Here is a 17,136-nt window from a genome sequence, read left to right as displayed (position 1 = left end):
ATTATACGAAAATGCAAATGGTCTAGGGACGCCTTGATGGCTCAGTTAGTCAAGCGGCCAGCCCTTGATTTTGATTCAGGTCATGATCTCAGGGTCCTGGTATCGAGCCCCCTGTCAGGCTCCCCACTGAGTGAGGAGCCTGCTTGAGGATTCTCTCTCCCTCTCTCTCTCTATTTATTTATAAATAAATAAATCTTTAAAAAAATGCAAATGGTCTAGAATATAGAATAGCCCAGTTAAACTTGAAGAATGGAGGTGGAGGACTCACATTATATGATATGCTTATTATAAAGCTACAATAACTAAGAGTGTGGTATGGGCACAAGAATAGATAAATAGACCAATGGGGCAGAATAGAGAACAGAAATAGATATTTATGAACATGCAAACTTGATTAATGACAAACATGCACTGCAGAGCAGTGAGAAAAGGACAGTCTTTGCAATAAATGGGATTTGGTCAATTGTATGTCCATATGGAGAAGAAATGAATATTGATTCTTTACACTAATCCAAAGATTATTTCTAGGTGTGCTTCAGATCTAAATATGATAGGTAAAGTAATAAACCTTCTAAATTAAAAGAAAAAGATATTTTCATGACCTTGAAGTAGGAAAGATTTCAAATAGAAGACATCAAAATGAAAACTTTGATAAATTGGGCTACATTAAAATTAAGAACCTCTGTTCATCAAAACACATTGTTAAGAAGATAAAAAGGCAAGCCACAGAGTGGAATAAGATATGTGGGACACATATAACTGACAAAGGACTGAAATCTAGAATGAAAAAATAACTCAACTGATTAACTGATCAATTAATAAAAGAAAAAAGTCAGACAACCCAATAGAAAAATAGGCAAAAGATATCAATAGGCCAATAGACATACAAAAGGGCAATAAACATATGAAAAGGTGATCAACTGCATTGGAAACCAGAAAGTACAAGCTAAAACACACCCACCAGAATGGCTAACATTTAAAACGTTGACGGTATTAAGTGTTGAAACATGGAGTCACTGGAACTCACATACAACCGCACATGAGCATGAAAACAGGTACAACTATTTCGTAAAACTAATTGGCAGTATGTGTAACACTGACTATATGCATAGCCTATCCAGCAATTCCATTTCTAGATACATACCCAAAGGAATTCATATACCAAAAGACAGGTACAAGAATGTTTATAGCAGTATTATTTAAAATAGTTCCAAAATGGGGGCGCCTGGGTGGCTCAGTCGTTAAGCGTCTGCCTTCGGCTCAGGTCATGATCCCGGGGTCCTGGGATCGAGCCCCACATCCGGCTCCCTGCTCTGTGGGAGGCCTGCTTCTCCTTCTCCCACTCCCCCTGCTTGTGTTCCCTCTCTCGCTGTGTCTCTCTCTGTCAAATAAATAAATAAAATCTTTAAAAAAAAAAAGCTCCAAAATGAAAACTACTCTAATGTCCAACAATAGAATGTACAAGTAAATTGTGATATATTCAGTTATGGAATAACATACAGAAATAAAAAGTGAGCTAAATATTTCACTCAACATGCATGAGGGGTACCTGGCTAACTTAGTCAGTAGAACATGTGACTCTTGGTCTCAGGGTTGTGAGTTCAAGCCCCACGTTGGAGGTAGAGATTACTTAAAAATAAATAAATAAAAAAAAATTTTTTTTAAATCTTAAAAAACAAAAAACAAGCATGAATCTTACAAACATAATATTGGGCAAAAAGGAACCAGTCAAAAAATAATACATCTAGCCATGACAGAGTAACTGGTATCAGACTAAACCTCTTGTCGTACACAACTAGATAACTACAACAATGTGAAATAGTTATTTTTGTCGTCGTACCACAGGCAGCACAGGACAGTGATTACTGAGAGAAGGGGAAACAAATGAAGTGAGCCTTACAATTTCCCTAGCTTTCTTCCTGGTAGCATTTACCAAATATCAGCATAGGGAGGAGGATTCCAGGGTGCCTGGGTGGCTCGTCGGTTAAGCATTGGACTCTTGGTTTCCACTCAGTTCATGATCTCGGGGTCATGGGATCGAGCCCCATATCAGGCTCCATGCTCTGCATAGAGTCTGCTGGAGATTCTCTCCTTTTCCCTCTGTCTCTCCCCTCCCCTGCTTGCATGCACTCTCCCTCTCTCTCAAATAAATAGATAAATCTTAAAAAAATTTTTAAAAAAAGGAGAGGTGCCTGGGGGGCTCAGTCGTTAAGCATCTGGCAGTGGTTGCCTAGGGCTGGGGGCATGAAAGGAATGGAAAGTGACTGCTAGTGGTATGGGATTTCCTTTTGGGTGAATGAAAATGTTCTAAAATTAGATTTGGTGATGGTTGTACAAACTTTGTGAATATACTAAAATCCACTGAATTGTCACTTCACATGGGTGAACTTTTTAAAAAAAATCCTATAGACATTGAAAAATCAAGAAAATGTGACCTATACTCAGGAGAAAAATTAGTCAGGAGAAACAGAACTTTATATGACATATATGATAGAAGTAAATGGCATTTAAAGTCTGTTTTTAAAAAAGGTATTTTAATGTTGTCAGGATTTAAGGAAAACATAAATAAGGACAGAAATGAAAACTATAAAAAAACCGTTATGGACTAAATTGTTCCCCTAACATTCACAAATTCATATGGTGAAGCCTTAACTCCCAATATGACTATATATGGAAGTAGGGACTTTAAAGAGGTAATAAAGGTTGAATGAAGTCATAAGGGTGGGGCCCTAATCTATTATAACTCCTGTTCTTCCAAGAAGAGACACCAGGGAGGTGCATGAACAAGAGAAAAGGCTATGTGAGGAAGGCAGATAGAAATCTGCAAGCCATGGAGAGAGATTTCAGGAGAAATCAAACCTGTGACACCTTGATCTTGGACTTCCAGCCACCAAAACTACAAGAAAATGAAATGCCATCCAGCCCATATGTATTCTATCATGGTAGCTGATGTGGAAAACAGGCAGAAGGAACTGTAGATAAAATTAAATGTCCTTATAACTTGCACCCCATTGACAAATACTTGAGATAGGCAGAGTGTAACATTCTTCCACGAAACTCCCAACTGTCTTAATGTTAATGCTTTGCTGGAGGGAAAAACAACCTTAGTTTGACAATACCAAGGTCTCCAGGAACCTGTGAGTCTTCTTTAGCATGTGAAAGTCCTTTTGGAACTTCCCTTATCTTTACTTTTCCCCAACCCCAAAGTATATAATCAATAACTCCTCACAATCCCGAGTTGGCAGCAGCTCTTTCTGCCCATGAGTCCTGTCCCCATGATTTAATAAAACCACCTTTTTGGACCAAAGATGTCTCAAGAATTCTTTCTTGGCTGTTGGCTCCAGACCCCCACACTACTCCAAAAATCATATCGATAGCCACAAAAGACTAACACATATGGCTAAACCACAATTTATTTACCTACTCATCAATTGATGGACAACATTTGGGTTGTTTCCACTTTTTGGTTATTATGAATAATGCTGCTATGAACATTCATTACAAGTTTTTACAGTATGTATTTTTGATCAACCATGTTGGGTATAATTTACAGAATTAAAAATTTAAGTATATAGCTGAATTTTAACAAATGTTTACAACCATTTGTCGGCATAACTATCATAGAACCACTATCTCTCATGATAGATAAGTTTTGCCTATTTTCAGACTTCAAGAAAATAGAATCATACATCATAGCATCTTTTCTTGTCCTAAGCATAATGTTTTGGAAATTTGTATATTTTGTTGTATTTATCCATGGTAAATTAAATTTTAATGCTGAGTAATATTCTATTGTATGAATATACCACATTTTGTCAATCAATCCACCTATTGATGGAAACTTAGCATGTTTCTAGTTCAAGCTATTATAAATACAGCTGCTATAAATATTCATAATATAAATATATTGTGGATATACATTTCATTTCTCTAGGGACACATGCATATTAGTTTCTTAGGACTGCCATACCAAGGTACCATAAACTGGGTGGCTTAAGACATAAAAGAATATGTCTTAAGAATTTTCTGGAGACTAGAAGTCTGCAAACAAATTATCATCAGGGTCTGAAGCCTGTAGGAGAGAATCCTTCCTTACATCTTCCTAGTTTAAGAACCCTTGGCACTCCATGGTTTACAGCCTCTAGGAGTACAATCTACCTTTGTCATCACATGACAGTCTGCCCTTATGTGTGTCTCTCTGGGTCTCTTCTCTTCTTATAAAGACACTTATGGTCTGAACATGTCCCCCTAAAATTTATATGTTGAAACCTAACCCCAAAGGTATCAAGAGGTGGGGCCTTTGTAATGTGCTGAGGTCATGAGGATGGAGGCCTTGTGAATGGGATTAGTGCCTTACAAAAGAGACTCCAGAGAGATCCCTAGCCTCTTCCATCATGTGAAGATACAACAAGAAGGCACCAGCTACGAAACAGGAAGAGGGCCCTCACCAGAAGGCAACCATGCTGGTGCCTTGATCTTGGACTTCCCAGCCTCCAGAACTATGAAAAATAAATTCCTGTGTTTATAAGCTACCGGGTCTGTGATATTTTTTTATAGCAGCCTGAAAGAACTAAGACAATACTAAGTCATATTGGATTAAGGGCCCACCCTACTCCAATCTTATCTTTCTTATTTACGAATGTCTTTTTATTTCACCTTTAATTTTGAAGGATATTTTTGCTGATAGAGAATTGTAGGTTGGTAGCTTTTTTCCCTTTGTTTTCGTTTTAATTGTTTTCAAAGACAATCCAATTTCCCCTGCTTGTATTGTTTCTGATGAGAAATCAGCAGTGATGTTTATTTTTATTTCTCTGTATTTAATGCATCATTTTCTTTTCTTTTTTTTTTTTAAAGATTTTATTTATTTATTTGATAGAGAGAGTGAGAGAGCACAAGCAGGGGGAACAGTAGAGGGAGAGGGAGAAGCAGGCTCCCTGCCAAGCAGGGAGCTCGATGCGGGGCTCGATCCCAGGACCCTGGGATCATGACCTGAGCTGAAGGCAGACGCTTAACCATCTGAGCCACTCAGGCGCCCCTCATTTTTTTTTTCCTTTGGTGCTTTTAAGATGTTCTCTTCATCACTATCTTTCAACCGTTTGATTTTGATGTGCTTTGGTATGGTTTTCTTTTTTTTCCAGCTTTATTGACAAATAAAATTATAAGATATTTAAAGTGCACAGTGTGATGATTTGATATATGCACACATTGTAAAAGGATTCCACCCATGTAGTTAATTATCACATACATCACCTTACATATTTATCTTTTTCCAGTGAAAACATTTAATTTCTACTCTCTTAGCAAATTTCAATTATGCAACACAGTATTATCAAATACTGTCACCTTTGGTATGTTTTTATATATATATACACATACATACATACATTGCTTGGGCTTCTTTTAACTCTATGGAATTATATGTGTCATATGTCATATTTGGAAACATTTCTTTCATCAAATATTTTTTTCTACCTCCCTCCCTCTCTTTCCAGAACTCTAATATATACATATGTAAGAATTCTTGATATTGTCTCATAGTTTACTGAGGCTCTATTAATTATTTTTCACCCTTACTTCTCTGTGCTTCAGTTTAAAGAGTTTTTATTGCCCTGTCTTCAGATTCATTGATCTTTTTGTTACAGGATTTCTTTTCCTTTAGTGCCCACTGTTCTTGGTCATGCTGCTTTGAGAAATGAAAAGGTAGACCAGACAAAGTGGTGGGCAGTAAAGCAAGGTTTATTGAGTGATAGTAAAGCAAAGTTTGTTGAGTGATAATACAAAGCTCCCGAGGAGGATGGGGACCCGAGAGGGTTGCCACCGTCGTTTCTAAGTCTAGGGGTTTTTATGGGCTTGTTGGTGGGCTGTTTCAATCTGATTAACCCTTCATGAGCCTGTCATCCAATCAGATTTTTGTCATTCACCTATCATGTGGGAAAGGGTAGAGGGCTCTTTCCAGGGTGGTGTAAAATCTTTTTTTTTTTTTTTAAAGATTTTATTTATTTATTTGAGAGAGAGAATGAGAGAGAGAGAAAGAGCATGAGAGGGGGAGGGTCAGAGGGAGAAGCAGACTCCCTGCCGAGCGGGGAGCCCGATGCGGGACTCGATTGTGGGACTCCAGGATCATGACCTGAGCCGAAGGCAGTCGCTTAACCAACTGAGCCACCCAGGTGCCCTGGTGTAAAATCTTTTTAAGGGTGGTTTCCTCTTAGGGCATGTGCCCCTTGTCCCTGCCTGCCTTTCTTCCAACTATCCTTCATCATTTTCTTTCTCGTCTCTAGCTCATAATTCATCCAGTGCATTTTTAATTTCAGATGTTGCATATTTCAGTGCTAGAATTTCCATTTGTTCTTGTATTAGCCTACAAGGGCTGCCATAACAGAATACCAGAGACTGGATGGCTTAAAAACCACAAATAGTATTTGTCATATTTCTGGAGGCTGGAAGTCCAATATCAAAGTGTACATAGGTTTGGTTTCTCCCAAGGCCTCAGTCCTTGGCTTGCAGATGGCTGCCTTCTCACTGTATCTTCATCTGGCCTTTTCTCTTATGCATTCACATCCCTGGTATCTCCTTTTCTAATAAGGACGCTAGTCATATTGGATTAGGCCTCTACCCTTATGACCTCACATAACCTTAATTACCTTTTTAAAGTCCCTATTTCCGGGGCGCCTGGGTGGCTCAGTCAGTTAAGCATCTGCCTTTAGCTTGGGTTGTGATCCCAGAGTCCTGGGATCAAGCCCCATGTCGGGCTCCCTGCTCAGTGGGGAGTCTGCTTCTTTCTCTCCCTCTGCCTCTCCTCCTTGCTCTTGCTCTCTCTATCTCTCTCAAATAAATAAGTAAATTTTTTTTAAATAAAAAAATAAAAAATAAATACAGTCCCTATTTCCAAATGCAGTCACACTGGGTCTCAACATATGAATTTTGGGGGATACAATTCAGTCCATTGCACCACATAATGAGATATTATTCAGCAATAAAAAGGAATGAAATATAGATACATGCTATTATATGGATGAATCTTGGAAATATTATGCTAAGTAAAAGAAGCAGTCACAAAAAACTGTCTATTGTGTGATTCCACTTATATGAAATGTCCAGAACAAGAAAATCTATAGAGACAAAAAGTAGATAAATGGTTGCTAGTCCTTGGGCAGGGGGTGGAGGGATTAGGAGGGAATGGGGAGTGACAGCTGATGGGTACAAGGTTTCTTTTTGTAGTGATGTCAATGTTCAACATTGATTGTGGTGATGATTGCACAACTCTGGGAATATGCTTAAAACTCTTGAGCTGCACATTTAAAATGGGTCATTTATATGATATACAAATTATATCTCAATAAAGCTGTTAAAATACATACTGTATGATTCCATTTACAAAAAGGTAAAAAAAATAGGCAAGACTAACATATAATGAGACAGAGTAGTTGATGAGGCAGCAGAAGGCCAGCTGAGGACAAAGCATAAGCTGACACCCTGCAAACTGCCCCCCACCCCCCACTCCTGGGTGGGAAATGTGTGACATTCCTCCAGGAAGCTCCCAACTATCTGAATGTTTTTTTGCTTTTTTTTTTTAAAGATTTTATTTATTTATTTGACAGAGAGAGAGAACACAAGTAGGCAGAGTGGCAGGCAGAGAGAGAGGGAGAAGCAGGCTCCCCGCTGAGCAGGGAGCCCGATGTGGGGCTTGATCCCAGGACCCTGGGATCATGACCTGAACTGAAGGCAGACGCTTAACCCACTGAGCCACCCAGGCGCCCCTCCCAACTATCTTAATGTTAATGCCTTACAAGAGGGGAAAACCTTAACTTGACCATGGCAAGGCCTCCAGTCTCTTGTAGGTCCTCTTTAGCATATGAAAGTTCTTTTGAAAATCTCCCTTTTCCCTTACCCCCCCCAACTCCAAGTCACCCCCACAACCCCGGTGCAGCAGCTCTTTCCTGTCCTTTAATAAAACCACCATTTTGCACCAAAGACATCTCGAGAATTCTTTCTTGGCTGTCGGCTCCGGACCTCAGCCCACCAAACCTCACCGACATTACAAAACTACGGAAGTAGTTACCTTTTGGGAAGAGAGGGAGAGCAATCATTGGGAGGGCCCCTGAGGTCCGGGCCAATTCTGGCATGTTGGCAATATTTTATTTCTTGATATGGGCTAAAGTTACATGAGGGTGTTCACTTTGTGATAAGTCTGAAAGGAAAAGCACCATTTCCTCTCTATACTCAATACTTCTGACACCAAATGTATGGGATTTTCCACACCAAGAAATTCTCCAGTTCTTGGAAGACACTGGCGAGGTGTCCTACAACTTAATGCAATTCTAAAACTAACTCCCAAGATTTAGCGCAGACCCTGCAAGTTAGTCCCACAAGACTGTCCCTACTTCAGAAACCAATCAGAAGTCCCAAGTTGTCACAAGCACTTCTGACTGACTATAAATCAGAAGTTCCCATTATCCTCTCCTCAAACTTGATAATTTGTTAGAATGGCTCACAGAACCCAGGGAAACAGTTTAGTCATTATTACTGATTTATTACAAAAGATATATTAGGGGCACCTGGGTGGCTCAGTCGTTGGGCATCTGCCTTCGGCTCAGGTCGTGATCCCAGGGTCCTGGGATCGAGCCCCGCATCGGGCTCCCTGCTCAGCGGGAAGCCTGTTTCTCCCTCTCCCACTACCCCTGCTTGTGTTCCCTCTCTCTCTGTCAAATAAATAAATAAAGTCTTTAAAAAAATAAAAATAAATAAAAAATCAAATTCAGTAGTTAAAAAATAGTTTGGGGGCACCTGGGTGGCTCAGATGGTTAAGCATCTGCCTTCGGCTCAGGTCATGGTCCCGGGGTCCTGGGATCGAGCCCCACATCGGGCTCCCTGCTCGGCAGGAAGCCTGCTTCTCCCTCTCCCTCTACCCCTGCTTGTGTTCCCTCTCTCACTGTGTATCTCTCTGTCAAATAAGTAAATAAAATCTTTAAAAAAAAAAAAAAAAAGTTTGGAAAGCAATATGACAGGGGACCGGGAGGGTCTGGAAGATGAGCCTAGCAGATGAGATCAGGAAATAACAAAAGTTTGGACAGATAAAAGGCAATAGGCAATCGAGGATGGAGTGATCGGCAGGTATTGCTTAGGTCTACACAGACAAAAGGCAGTCAGTGGGGGGTACCTGGCTGGCTCAGTCAGTTAAGCGTCTGCCTTCAGCTCAGGTCATGACCTGAGACCCCAGAGCAGAACTTTTTACTCTTTGCCCTGCTTTAAACATTCTTCTGGGGACAGGGTTCCACAATGCCTTATTCTGAGTGAGCAGAAGACAGAGATACCAGGTTAAATCAGAGTGTCCACCATTCTCTCCTTCCTTCTCTGTTTTATTTCCTTGTCAAGGTTCTGGCCACTGACCTACCCATAAGAAAACGAATGAAGGGCTTCAGAAGAAACCTCAGCAAAGAGGAACTTGATATATAAAGTATCCTTCACTGAACTGTTAATGCCTTAAGAACAGAAGCCCAAGGGGTGCCTGAGTGGTTCAGTCAGTTAAGCATCCACCTTTGGCTCAGGTCAAGATCCCAGGGTCATGGGATCGAATCCCACATCGGGCTCCCTGCTCAGTGGGGAGTCTGCTTCTCCCTCTGCCTTCAGCTCCCCTTGCTTGTGTTCTTTCTCTCTCTCTGTCAAATAAATAAATTTTTAAAAAACAAAAGTACAGAAGCCCAAATAAAAAAGGCGTAATCAATAAGAAAAAGTTACTCCTTACAATAAGCACACTAGCAATGGAATTATTCTAGGGGAGGTTAATTTGGGACAGGTTTCTGGTTTTGGGGGTTTTTTTTCTTACCCTTTTAGCAGCCTCTCCCTATTTCCCCCACTCCCCACTGATGAGGGAGTAAAAGGCTAGCTGAAGACAAAGTATAAGCTGACACCCGGCAGCCTACCCCCACCCCCCACTCCTGGGTGGGACATGTGTGACATTCTTCCAGGAATCTCCCAACTATCTTAATGTTAATACCTTGCTAGAGGGGAAAACAACCTTAACCCGACAATGGCAAGGCCTCTGGTATCTTGTAGGTCGGTCCTCTTTGGCATATGAAAGTTGTTTTGAAAACCTCCCTTTTCCTTACCTCCCCCAACCCCATAGTATATTATCAGTCACTCCTCACAACACCGGTGCTGCAGCTCTTTCTGCCCATGGGTCCTGTCCCCGTGCTTTAATAAAACCACCATTTTGCACCAAAGACGTCTCAAAATTCTTTCTTGCTCATCAGCTCTGGACCTCACCCCACTGAACCTCACCTATATTTCAAAACCACATCACCCACCCCTGGCAACCACTTTTCTACTTTCTGTTTCTGAGTTTGACTTTTTATTCAGATTCCACATACGTGATACTCTGCAGTATTTGTTTTTCTCTGTTGGGCTTATTTCATTTAGCATAATGCCCTCAAGGTCCATCCATGTTGAAACAACAGCAGGATTTCCTTCTTTCTGGACAGTTAGGTTATTTCCATATCTTGGCTATTGTGAGTAATGCTGCAAGGAACATCAGAGTGCAGATACCTCTTCAACATCCTCTTTTCAATTTTTTTTTTTTAATATATCCCCTGAAATGGGATTGCTGGATCATATGATTTCCAGTTCTAATTTTTTGAGGAACTTTCATACTACTTTCCATTGTGAAAGGTTCTTTTCATCTGTCTGCTCTGCTGTCCTGGCTTGCTCTCTGTGGCTGGTTCCCCTCACGGTCATAAAAGGGTGATTGCTGCAGTACCAGGCATTACATGAAGATTCAACAATAGGAGGGATGAAGAGAGACCATTTCTACTATGTGTGTGTTTTTTTGTCACCAGAAAAGCTTTCTTCCCAGTCACAAAAGGACAAATAGTATACAATTCCACTTATATGAGGACCTAGAGGAGTTAAATTCATAGGGACAAAAAGTAGAATGGTAGTTTCCAGGACTGAGAGGGGAGAATGTGGAGTTGGTATTTAATGGGTATAGAATTTCAGCTGGGGAAGATGAAAATGTTCTGGAGAAGGATGGTGGTGATGGTTGGGCAACAGGGTAAATGTTCTTAATGCCACAGAACCGTACACTTAAAAATGGTAAAACGTGGCTGAGTTTTGTTTTGTTTTTTGTTTTAAGATTTTATTTATACAGGGGCACCTGAATGGCTCAGATGGTTAAGCATGTGCTTTCAGCTCAGGTCATGACCCCAGGGTCCTGGGATCGAGCCCCATGGTGGGCTCTCTGCTTCTCCCTCTCCCTCTGTTGCTCCCCCTGCTTGTGCTCTCTCTCTCTCTGTCAAACAAACAAATAAATAAATAAATATTAAGATCCTATTAAATGTTTTTTAATAAATAAAATTGTATTAAGATCTTATTAAATGTTGTTTTTTTCCTCACATGAATTTTTTGCTTAAGGCATATCCACCCATTGTTTCCTGACCACATCATGTACCTTGCTTTGTGATTTTGCGCACATTACTCCAGTTGGTAATACCCTTCTCTGTCTTCTCTGATAATCAGAGACTTACATTTCCTTTAAGGCTAAGCCCAACTCCTACCTTCAATGTTAGCATTTCTCAATTATCCAAGGCTTTAGTGACTTACTCTCTCATCTATGATTTCTATGGTCTGTACCTATTTGGCGCACAACATTTTATATACATTTTCTTTTTAAGTATATGTCCTGTCTTCCCAATTAGACTTTAAACACATTGAATTCAGGGGTCCTGTTTTATGTCTGTGTTTATTTCCTTATTTATGTATTTATATACATACGTATGTATGTATGTGTTTTTAGAGAGAGAGACAGCACAACAGAGAGAGGAGAATCTTAAGCAGCCTCCACACCCAGCACGGGGCTCAATCTCACGACCCCGAGATCATGACCTGAGCCGAAATCAAGAGTTGGACCTCTAACCGACTGAGCCACCCAGGCACCCCTGTCTGTTTTTATTTTCAATACTTAATCTAATACTAGAAACTCTCAATAAATATTTATTAGTTTCTAAGGATGGTTAGATTTTTAGCATTGATACAATACATCATAGAAGGTCTGGGGATCTCTTTAAACCTAATTTAGATTATAGTTGAATAATGAAGCTGTTAAAATTTGAGAGTAATATTTCCATCAAATTTAATCCCTGTATATAACCATATATACATTTATTGGAATACACAGAGCCACGTTTACATCTGATTGTTTTGCTATGTTGATGTACTATGGCTCATTTTACAAAAGCAAATATGTGCGTTCTAAGACACCTGTGCTCACAAGATGAGTTCTCTGGAACTATATTTGGATGTACAAGCTATTAAAAGCTTCTTGTACTGAGTGACCTTTCAGGCAGAATTAGATCAAATACTCATACTGCTGCTGCCTGTTGCTGAGTGGAAGACAGCAGAAAACCCTGGATTCAAACCTCCATTAGGTTTTTGTTTTCCTTGTTTGGTTTCCTTTCATTTTGCCTTAAGAAGATGAACAATGAGACCACAGCCCTGATATCCTTGAAGGAGGCAATGAAAAGGTTGCTAAGGGCTACAGGGAGGGAGCAAGCATTGCCTGCTTTTCTGGGAAGATGGGTAAGAGAAGAATAAAGAATAAAAATAGGCAAAGAACTATAGACATGCTAATTAGAATTCTGTCTCTGTTTAAAGTGGTTTAAGTCTTCCAGGTTAAAAATATATATAACTAAACAAGAAAGAAAAATTACTCCCAGGTGAATTCCATTCAATTAATGCATGTGCTATATTCTAGGTATACAAAATAAGTAAAATACGGTTTCTGTCCTCAAGGAGCTCAAAGCCTATACGGATAACAGAAGTATTCATAAATACTAGAATGTGATTGACCTTATGACCTTACGATGGTAATGTTCCTAAAGGGCTATGAGAACAGGAAGAAAGGATCGATTAATTTTGCCTTTTATACTAGGAAAAGGAACACTTCACAGAGAGACATTTAAGCTGGACCTTAAAGTATGAGTAAAAAGTTATGAGAAAGAAAAATATGGGAAGGAATTCTGGGGTGAGGAAAAGTACTTGGAAGCCACAGAAGCTTGGAATCGTGTGCTGTGTTCAGTCAGCTGCTAGATGTCGCAAGTGGTTAGTGACTAGGATATGAGAGGACGGGCAGAAGAAGGCAGCAAAGGGCTAAGGGCTTTATGTTTATCCTCCTGAGGATATCCAATTTCGCTCTAACTGTATCAATGGACAACATAGATAATCAGTTGAGTTACATGAACAGAATTGTGGTTTAGAGGCATATTTCTAGGGATGCCTGGGTGGCTCAGCTGGTTAAGCGTCTGCCTTCAGCTTAGGTCATGATCCCAGGGTCCTGGGATCAAGCCCCGTATTGGGCTCCCTGCTCAGCGGGAAGCCTACTTCTCCCTCTGCCTGACACTTCCCCTGCTTGTGCTTTCTTTCTCCCTCTCTCTCTCTCTTTCTCTAGTGCTCTCTCTCTCTCTGACAAATAAATAAATTTTTAAAAAATCTTAAAAAAAAAGAAGCATATTTCTAGAGGATGGATTAGAGGTAGCAGAAATTGAAAGCAAGGATTCAGTTAGGCTACTATAATCCTAGGTCAAAGTGAAAGATAGTTACTAACTGGTTTAGTGGTGATGGAGAGGAAGGGATAGTTTAGAGGCATTAATGGAGAGGAAGAAAAAAAAGCTAAAAATTATTCTGAGATTTCTAGTTCAAGCAATTGAATAGATGGTGATATCACTAACAAAACTGGGGGATTGTAGTAGAAAGCAGACTTGGATTTGCAGACATGTTGTTTAGGATTTATTTGGAATGGTGTGGGAATGCCTTTTGGTGAGAGGCTTCCCAAAAACTGTTAACCGTTGTGAACTTTTATACTGACTGACAAGCTAGAGTTTCTCTCTACAGAGTTCAACTTAGAGATGACCTATAAGCAATATAGTCTTAAAGGTGTCAAAGTGAATACCAACAGTATGCCAGATGACATTGTTTCGACATGCAAACGGAGACTGCTGCCATATTAGGTCCTGCAGGCTTACACTCCTACGAAACACCACACATTTCGTAGAGGGCCTTATCTATATGTAAATAAAATATCCAAAACAGTGAGAAAATTCCACCATAGTAATTTCTGATGATTGGGGTGTGGGGGGGATAGTTAGCAGGTTCAGTTTAGGACAGTTGAGTTTGACGTCTCCATCCAGGTGGAGATGCACAAAACACAGTTAAAGATAACAGGTCTAGAGCTTAGGAGAGATGTGGTACCTGAAGCTGAATTAGCCTTGAGATAAAGTGAGGACCAAGAAGAAAAGATGGCCAAGGACAGAACCTGGGCAACTCTGAGAGTATTCAGGTCACTGGGGACTTGGAAGCTCACGGAAGTGGTATGTGTATTTATCTATCACTTCTTTCATGAAAAACAATGTGGGGGTCTTCAGGCAAGTGAGTTGTGTTGTTTCAGTTCTCTGTGATTCAGTTTGACATAATTCTGGTGCCACAGCGCCCCCTGATGATTAAGGTTGTTCAGAGCTACCCCAAATGCCCATGTTGGGTTACACAGCTCAGCAACTCATTCACATCATGGATGTGGATCAGATGAGACGTTATTTTATTACTTTTGTCTAAGGCCTTTGCTAGGTATTAGGGGACAGGTATAAAGATGTCTCAGAAATAGTCTCTGATTCCCTCCCTCCAAAAGCTTACAATTTCATTCATGAAATGCTAACTCTAAAAATAAAGCTGGAGGTGGGGAGTGACAGGTAATGAAGGCAGTCCCTGTGAAAATTAAGTCGGCAGGGTGATCTCCAGGCAGAAAGGCTAGGGAATTCAAGCAAACAGTGGAAAGTGAGCTTATCCTGAAGGTAGGATAGGATTTGGGCAGTCAGAATAGAGAAATGCACCTTATTAAATACTGGTCCCAGCACTAGCTAGCTATGACATTAGGTTTCAATCTTTTGGAGACTCAATTTCTTTATCTGTAAAGTTTATTTATTTTTTTTTAGTAATCTCTACATCCATGTAGGGCTTGAACTCGTGACCCCGAGATCAAGAGTCTCATGCTCTTCTGACTGAGCCAGCCAGGCACCCCTCAATTTCTTTATCTGTAAAATGATAAAAATGACTGCTTCATTTCTTATGGTTGTTGTGAGAATCAAAGTAATGCTTGTATTTAAAGTACTTCTTTTCAGGGTGCCTGAGTGGCTCAGTCGTTAAGCACCTGCCTTCGGCTCAGGTCATGATCCCAGGGTCCTGGGATCGAGCCCTGCATCGGGCTCCCTGCTTGGTGGGAACCCTGCTTCTCCCTCCCCCACTCCCCCTGCTTGTGTTCCCTCTCTCACTGTGTCTCTCTCTGTCAAATAAATAAATAAACAATCTTAAAAAAAAAAAAAAAGTACTTCTTTTCTTAAAGTAGGCTCCATGCCCAATGTGGGGCTTGAACTCAAGACCCTGAGACTGAGAGTGGCAGGCTCCACTGACTCAGCCAGCCAGGCGCCCCTAAAATACTTTTGAAAATATAAAGTACAATACAAAAATCAAGACGTGGCAGATAATTCAAGTAATCAGACGATTAAAAGGTTTGGCAATATAAGGAATATAGGACGTAGGATGATGGTTAGAGAGAACGGCAAATAGGAACAACTGTTCATCATTTAAGTAGCTGCCCAAATTAATGGCAGTTATAAACAATGTATTAGAGCTTTACCTTAAGGCAAAACTAAGGTTTTGTCCCTTGTCCTAAAGTCCCGCTTGATTCTTTCATCCTATAGAGTAGACCACAAACTCCAAGCTTTAGAAGCACAGTTTAAAGAGCTGGACTGCACCAAGGATGGTCTGACCCAGAGATTTGAAGAGCATAGCAAGGCTCTGACAAGCCAGGCAGCCCAAGATGAGCTGTGGAGAGCAGTTCTGGCAACCAAGTGAGTATCCAGTGAGAAAGCGGTGGAATTTTGTGGCTTTGTGAGAGCTTGCAGTGGTCATTCTAAACTTGAACTTCAATGGATTGTGAAGAAATTATATTTTCGGAGGTCAATTCCTTCAAAAAAGATTAATTTGAGCACCCGTTGATACACCAGTCCTGCCATATACATCTCATCAGTGTCTCTTGTCTGACGGTGTCTTGCTAGCACAGAGATGGGTGACATAACTCCTCTGCTGTCGAGAAATGTGTAGTGTGAGGGGCCTGAGAACGAAGCTATCCCACGTAGTGCAGGCCCTATTCTAAAATATTTTCTAAAATACAACCGCTGGTTCTTCTCGTGGGTTTGTATCCTGATAGAATTAGCTTTATGTTTGTACATAAGGAGTTCTACTGATTAAGAAGCTCTCCACATTTTTTGTAGATTCACTTCAATGGAACTGAATATTTTATACAGCTACGTCATCGAAGTACTCATCTGCTTGCACACTCGTGTGCTTGAGAAGCTGCCAGACCTGGTGCGAGGTCTTCCCACCTTAGCCTCTGTCCTGAGACGAAAAGTCAAGAACCAGCGCGTTAGAGTCGTGTGGGAGTCTGTCCTGGAGGAGTGTGGGCTGCAAGAAGGAGATATCACAGCACTTTGTACCTTCTTTATCGCCCATGGTAACAAGGCAGAATACTATGGTGCTAAAGTGAGGCAGATGTATATCAGGGATGTCACTTTCCTGATCACTAACATGGTAAAGAACCAGGCTCTGCAGGATAGTTTGCTGAGGGCTGTGCAGGTCATTGGGAAGGGGAAAGCAGCGAGGGCCCCCGAAGAGCAAAAGTCATCCCTAAAAGAGTTGATACCATCAGTCAGAAGCTAACTTTGATGACCAAGAGATTCTACTTCTAGCAGTTTATCTTGCAAATGGAGAAAAGAAGATGTATGTACAATTTATCACAGGCTTATTTTTATAGCAAAAGTGGGGGGAGCCTTAAACAAACTATGATAAATTGATACAATGGATACTTTCTGTGTAGCAATATAAGAGAATGAAGAAGTTCTTTGTGTAACTGTAAAATGATAAGGAGTTATTACCAAGATGTATTATTTTAAAATATTTCCTATATATTGTTAAGTAGAAAAAAAAGGGCAAAAACAAACATACACACACACACACACACACACACACACACACATAAGCTAATATATCCATAAACTTCATAAGCTTCTTCTGGAGAGATACATTAGAAAGTAAGAA

At 40.4% G+C, this 17,136-nt stretch overlaps 1 protein-coding gene across 1 annotated transcript; it reads left to right on the top strand.

Moving 5' to 3' along the window:
• The first annotated feature begins 12,332 nt into the window (after positions 1-12,332).
• SMCO1 (single-pass membrane protein with coiled-coil domains 1) lies at positions 12,333-16,773 on the top strand. The gene is made up of 3 exons (XM_032406210.1): positions 12,333-12,515; positions 15,741-15,890; positions 16,314-16,773. The coding sequence occupies exons 1-3, from the start codon at positions 12,466-12,468 to the stop codon at positions 16,756-16,758; spliced, it is 645 nt and encodes a 214-aa protein (XP_032262101.1). The 5' UTR covers positions 12,333-12,465; the 3' UTR covers positions 16,759-16,773.
• Positions 16,774-17,136: the final 363 nt, after the last annotated feature.

This window comes from Phoca vitulina, unplaced genomic scaffold (genome assembly GCF_004348235.1).
Source record: "Phoca vitulina isolate PV1807 unplaced genomic scaffold, GSC_HSeal_1.0 scaffold8, whole genome shotgun sequence".
NCBI lineage: Eukaryota > Metazoa > Chordata > Mammalia > Carnivora > Phocidae > Phoca > Phoca vitulina.
The sequence above is the reverse complement of the archived record's forward strand: the minus strand, read 5'-3'. Positions and strand labels throughout refer to the sequence as shown.

What these genes read in the sequence shown, in the direction of transcription:
- SMCO1 (XM_032406210.1), top strand. Translation starts at nt 12,466, where the DNA reads ATGAACAATGAGACCACAGCCCTGATATCCTTGAAGGAGGCAATGAAA. An exon ending in TTGAAGGAGGCAATGAAAAG is followed by an intron (nt 12,516 to 15,740) that starts GTTGCTAAGGGC and finishes TTCATCCTATAG; the next exon opens with AGTAGACCACAAACTCCAAG. An exon ending in AGAGCAGTTCTGGCAACCAA is followed by an intron (nt 15,891 to 16,313) that starts GTGAGTATCCAG and finishes CATTTTTTGTAG; the next exon opens with ATTCACTTCAATGGAACTGA.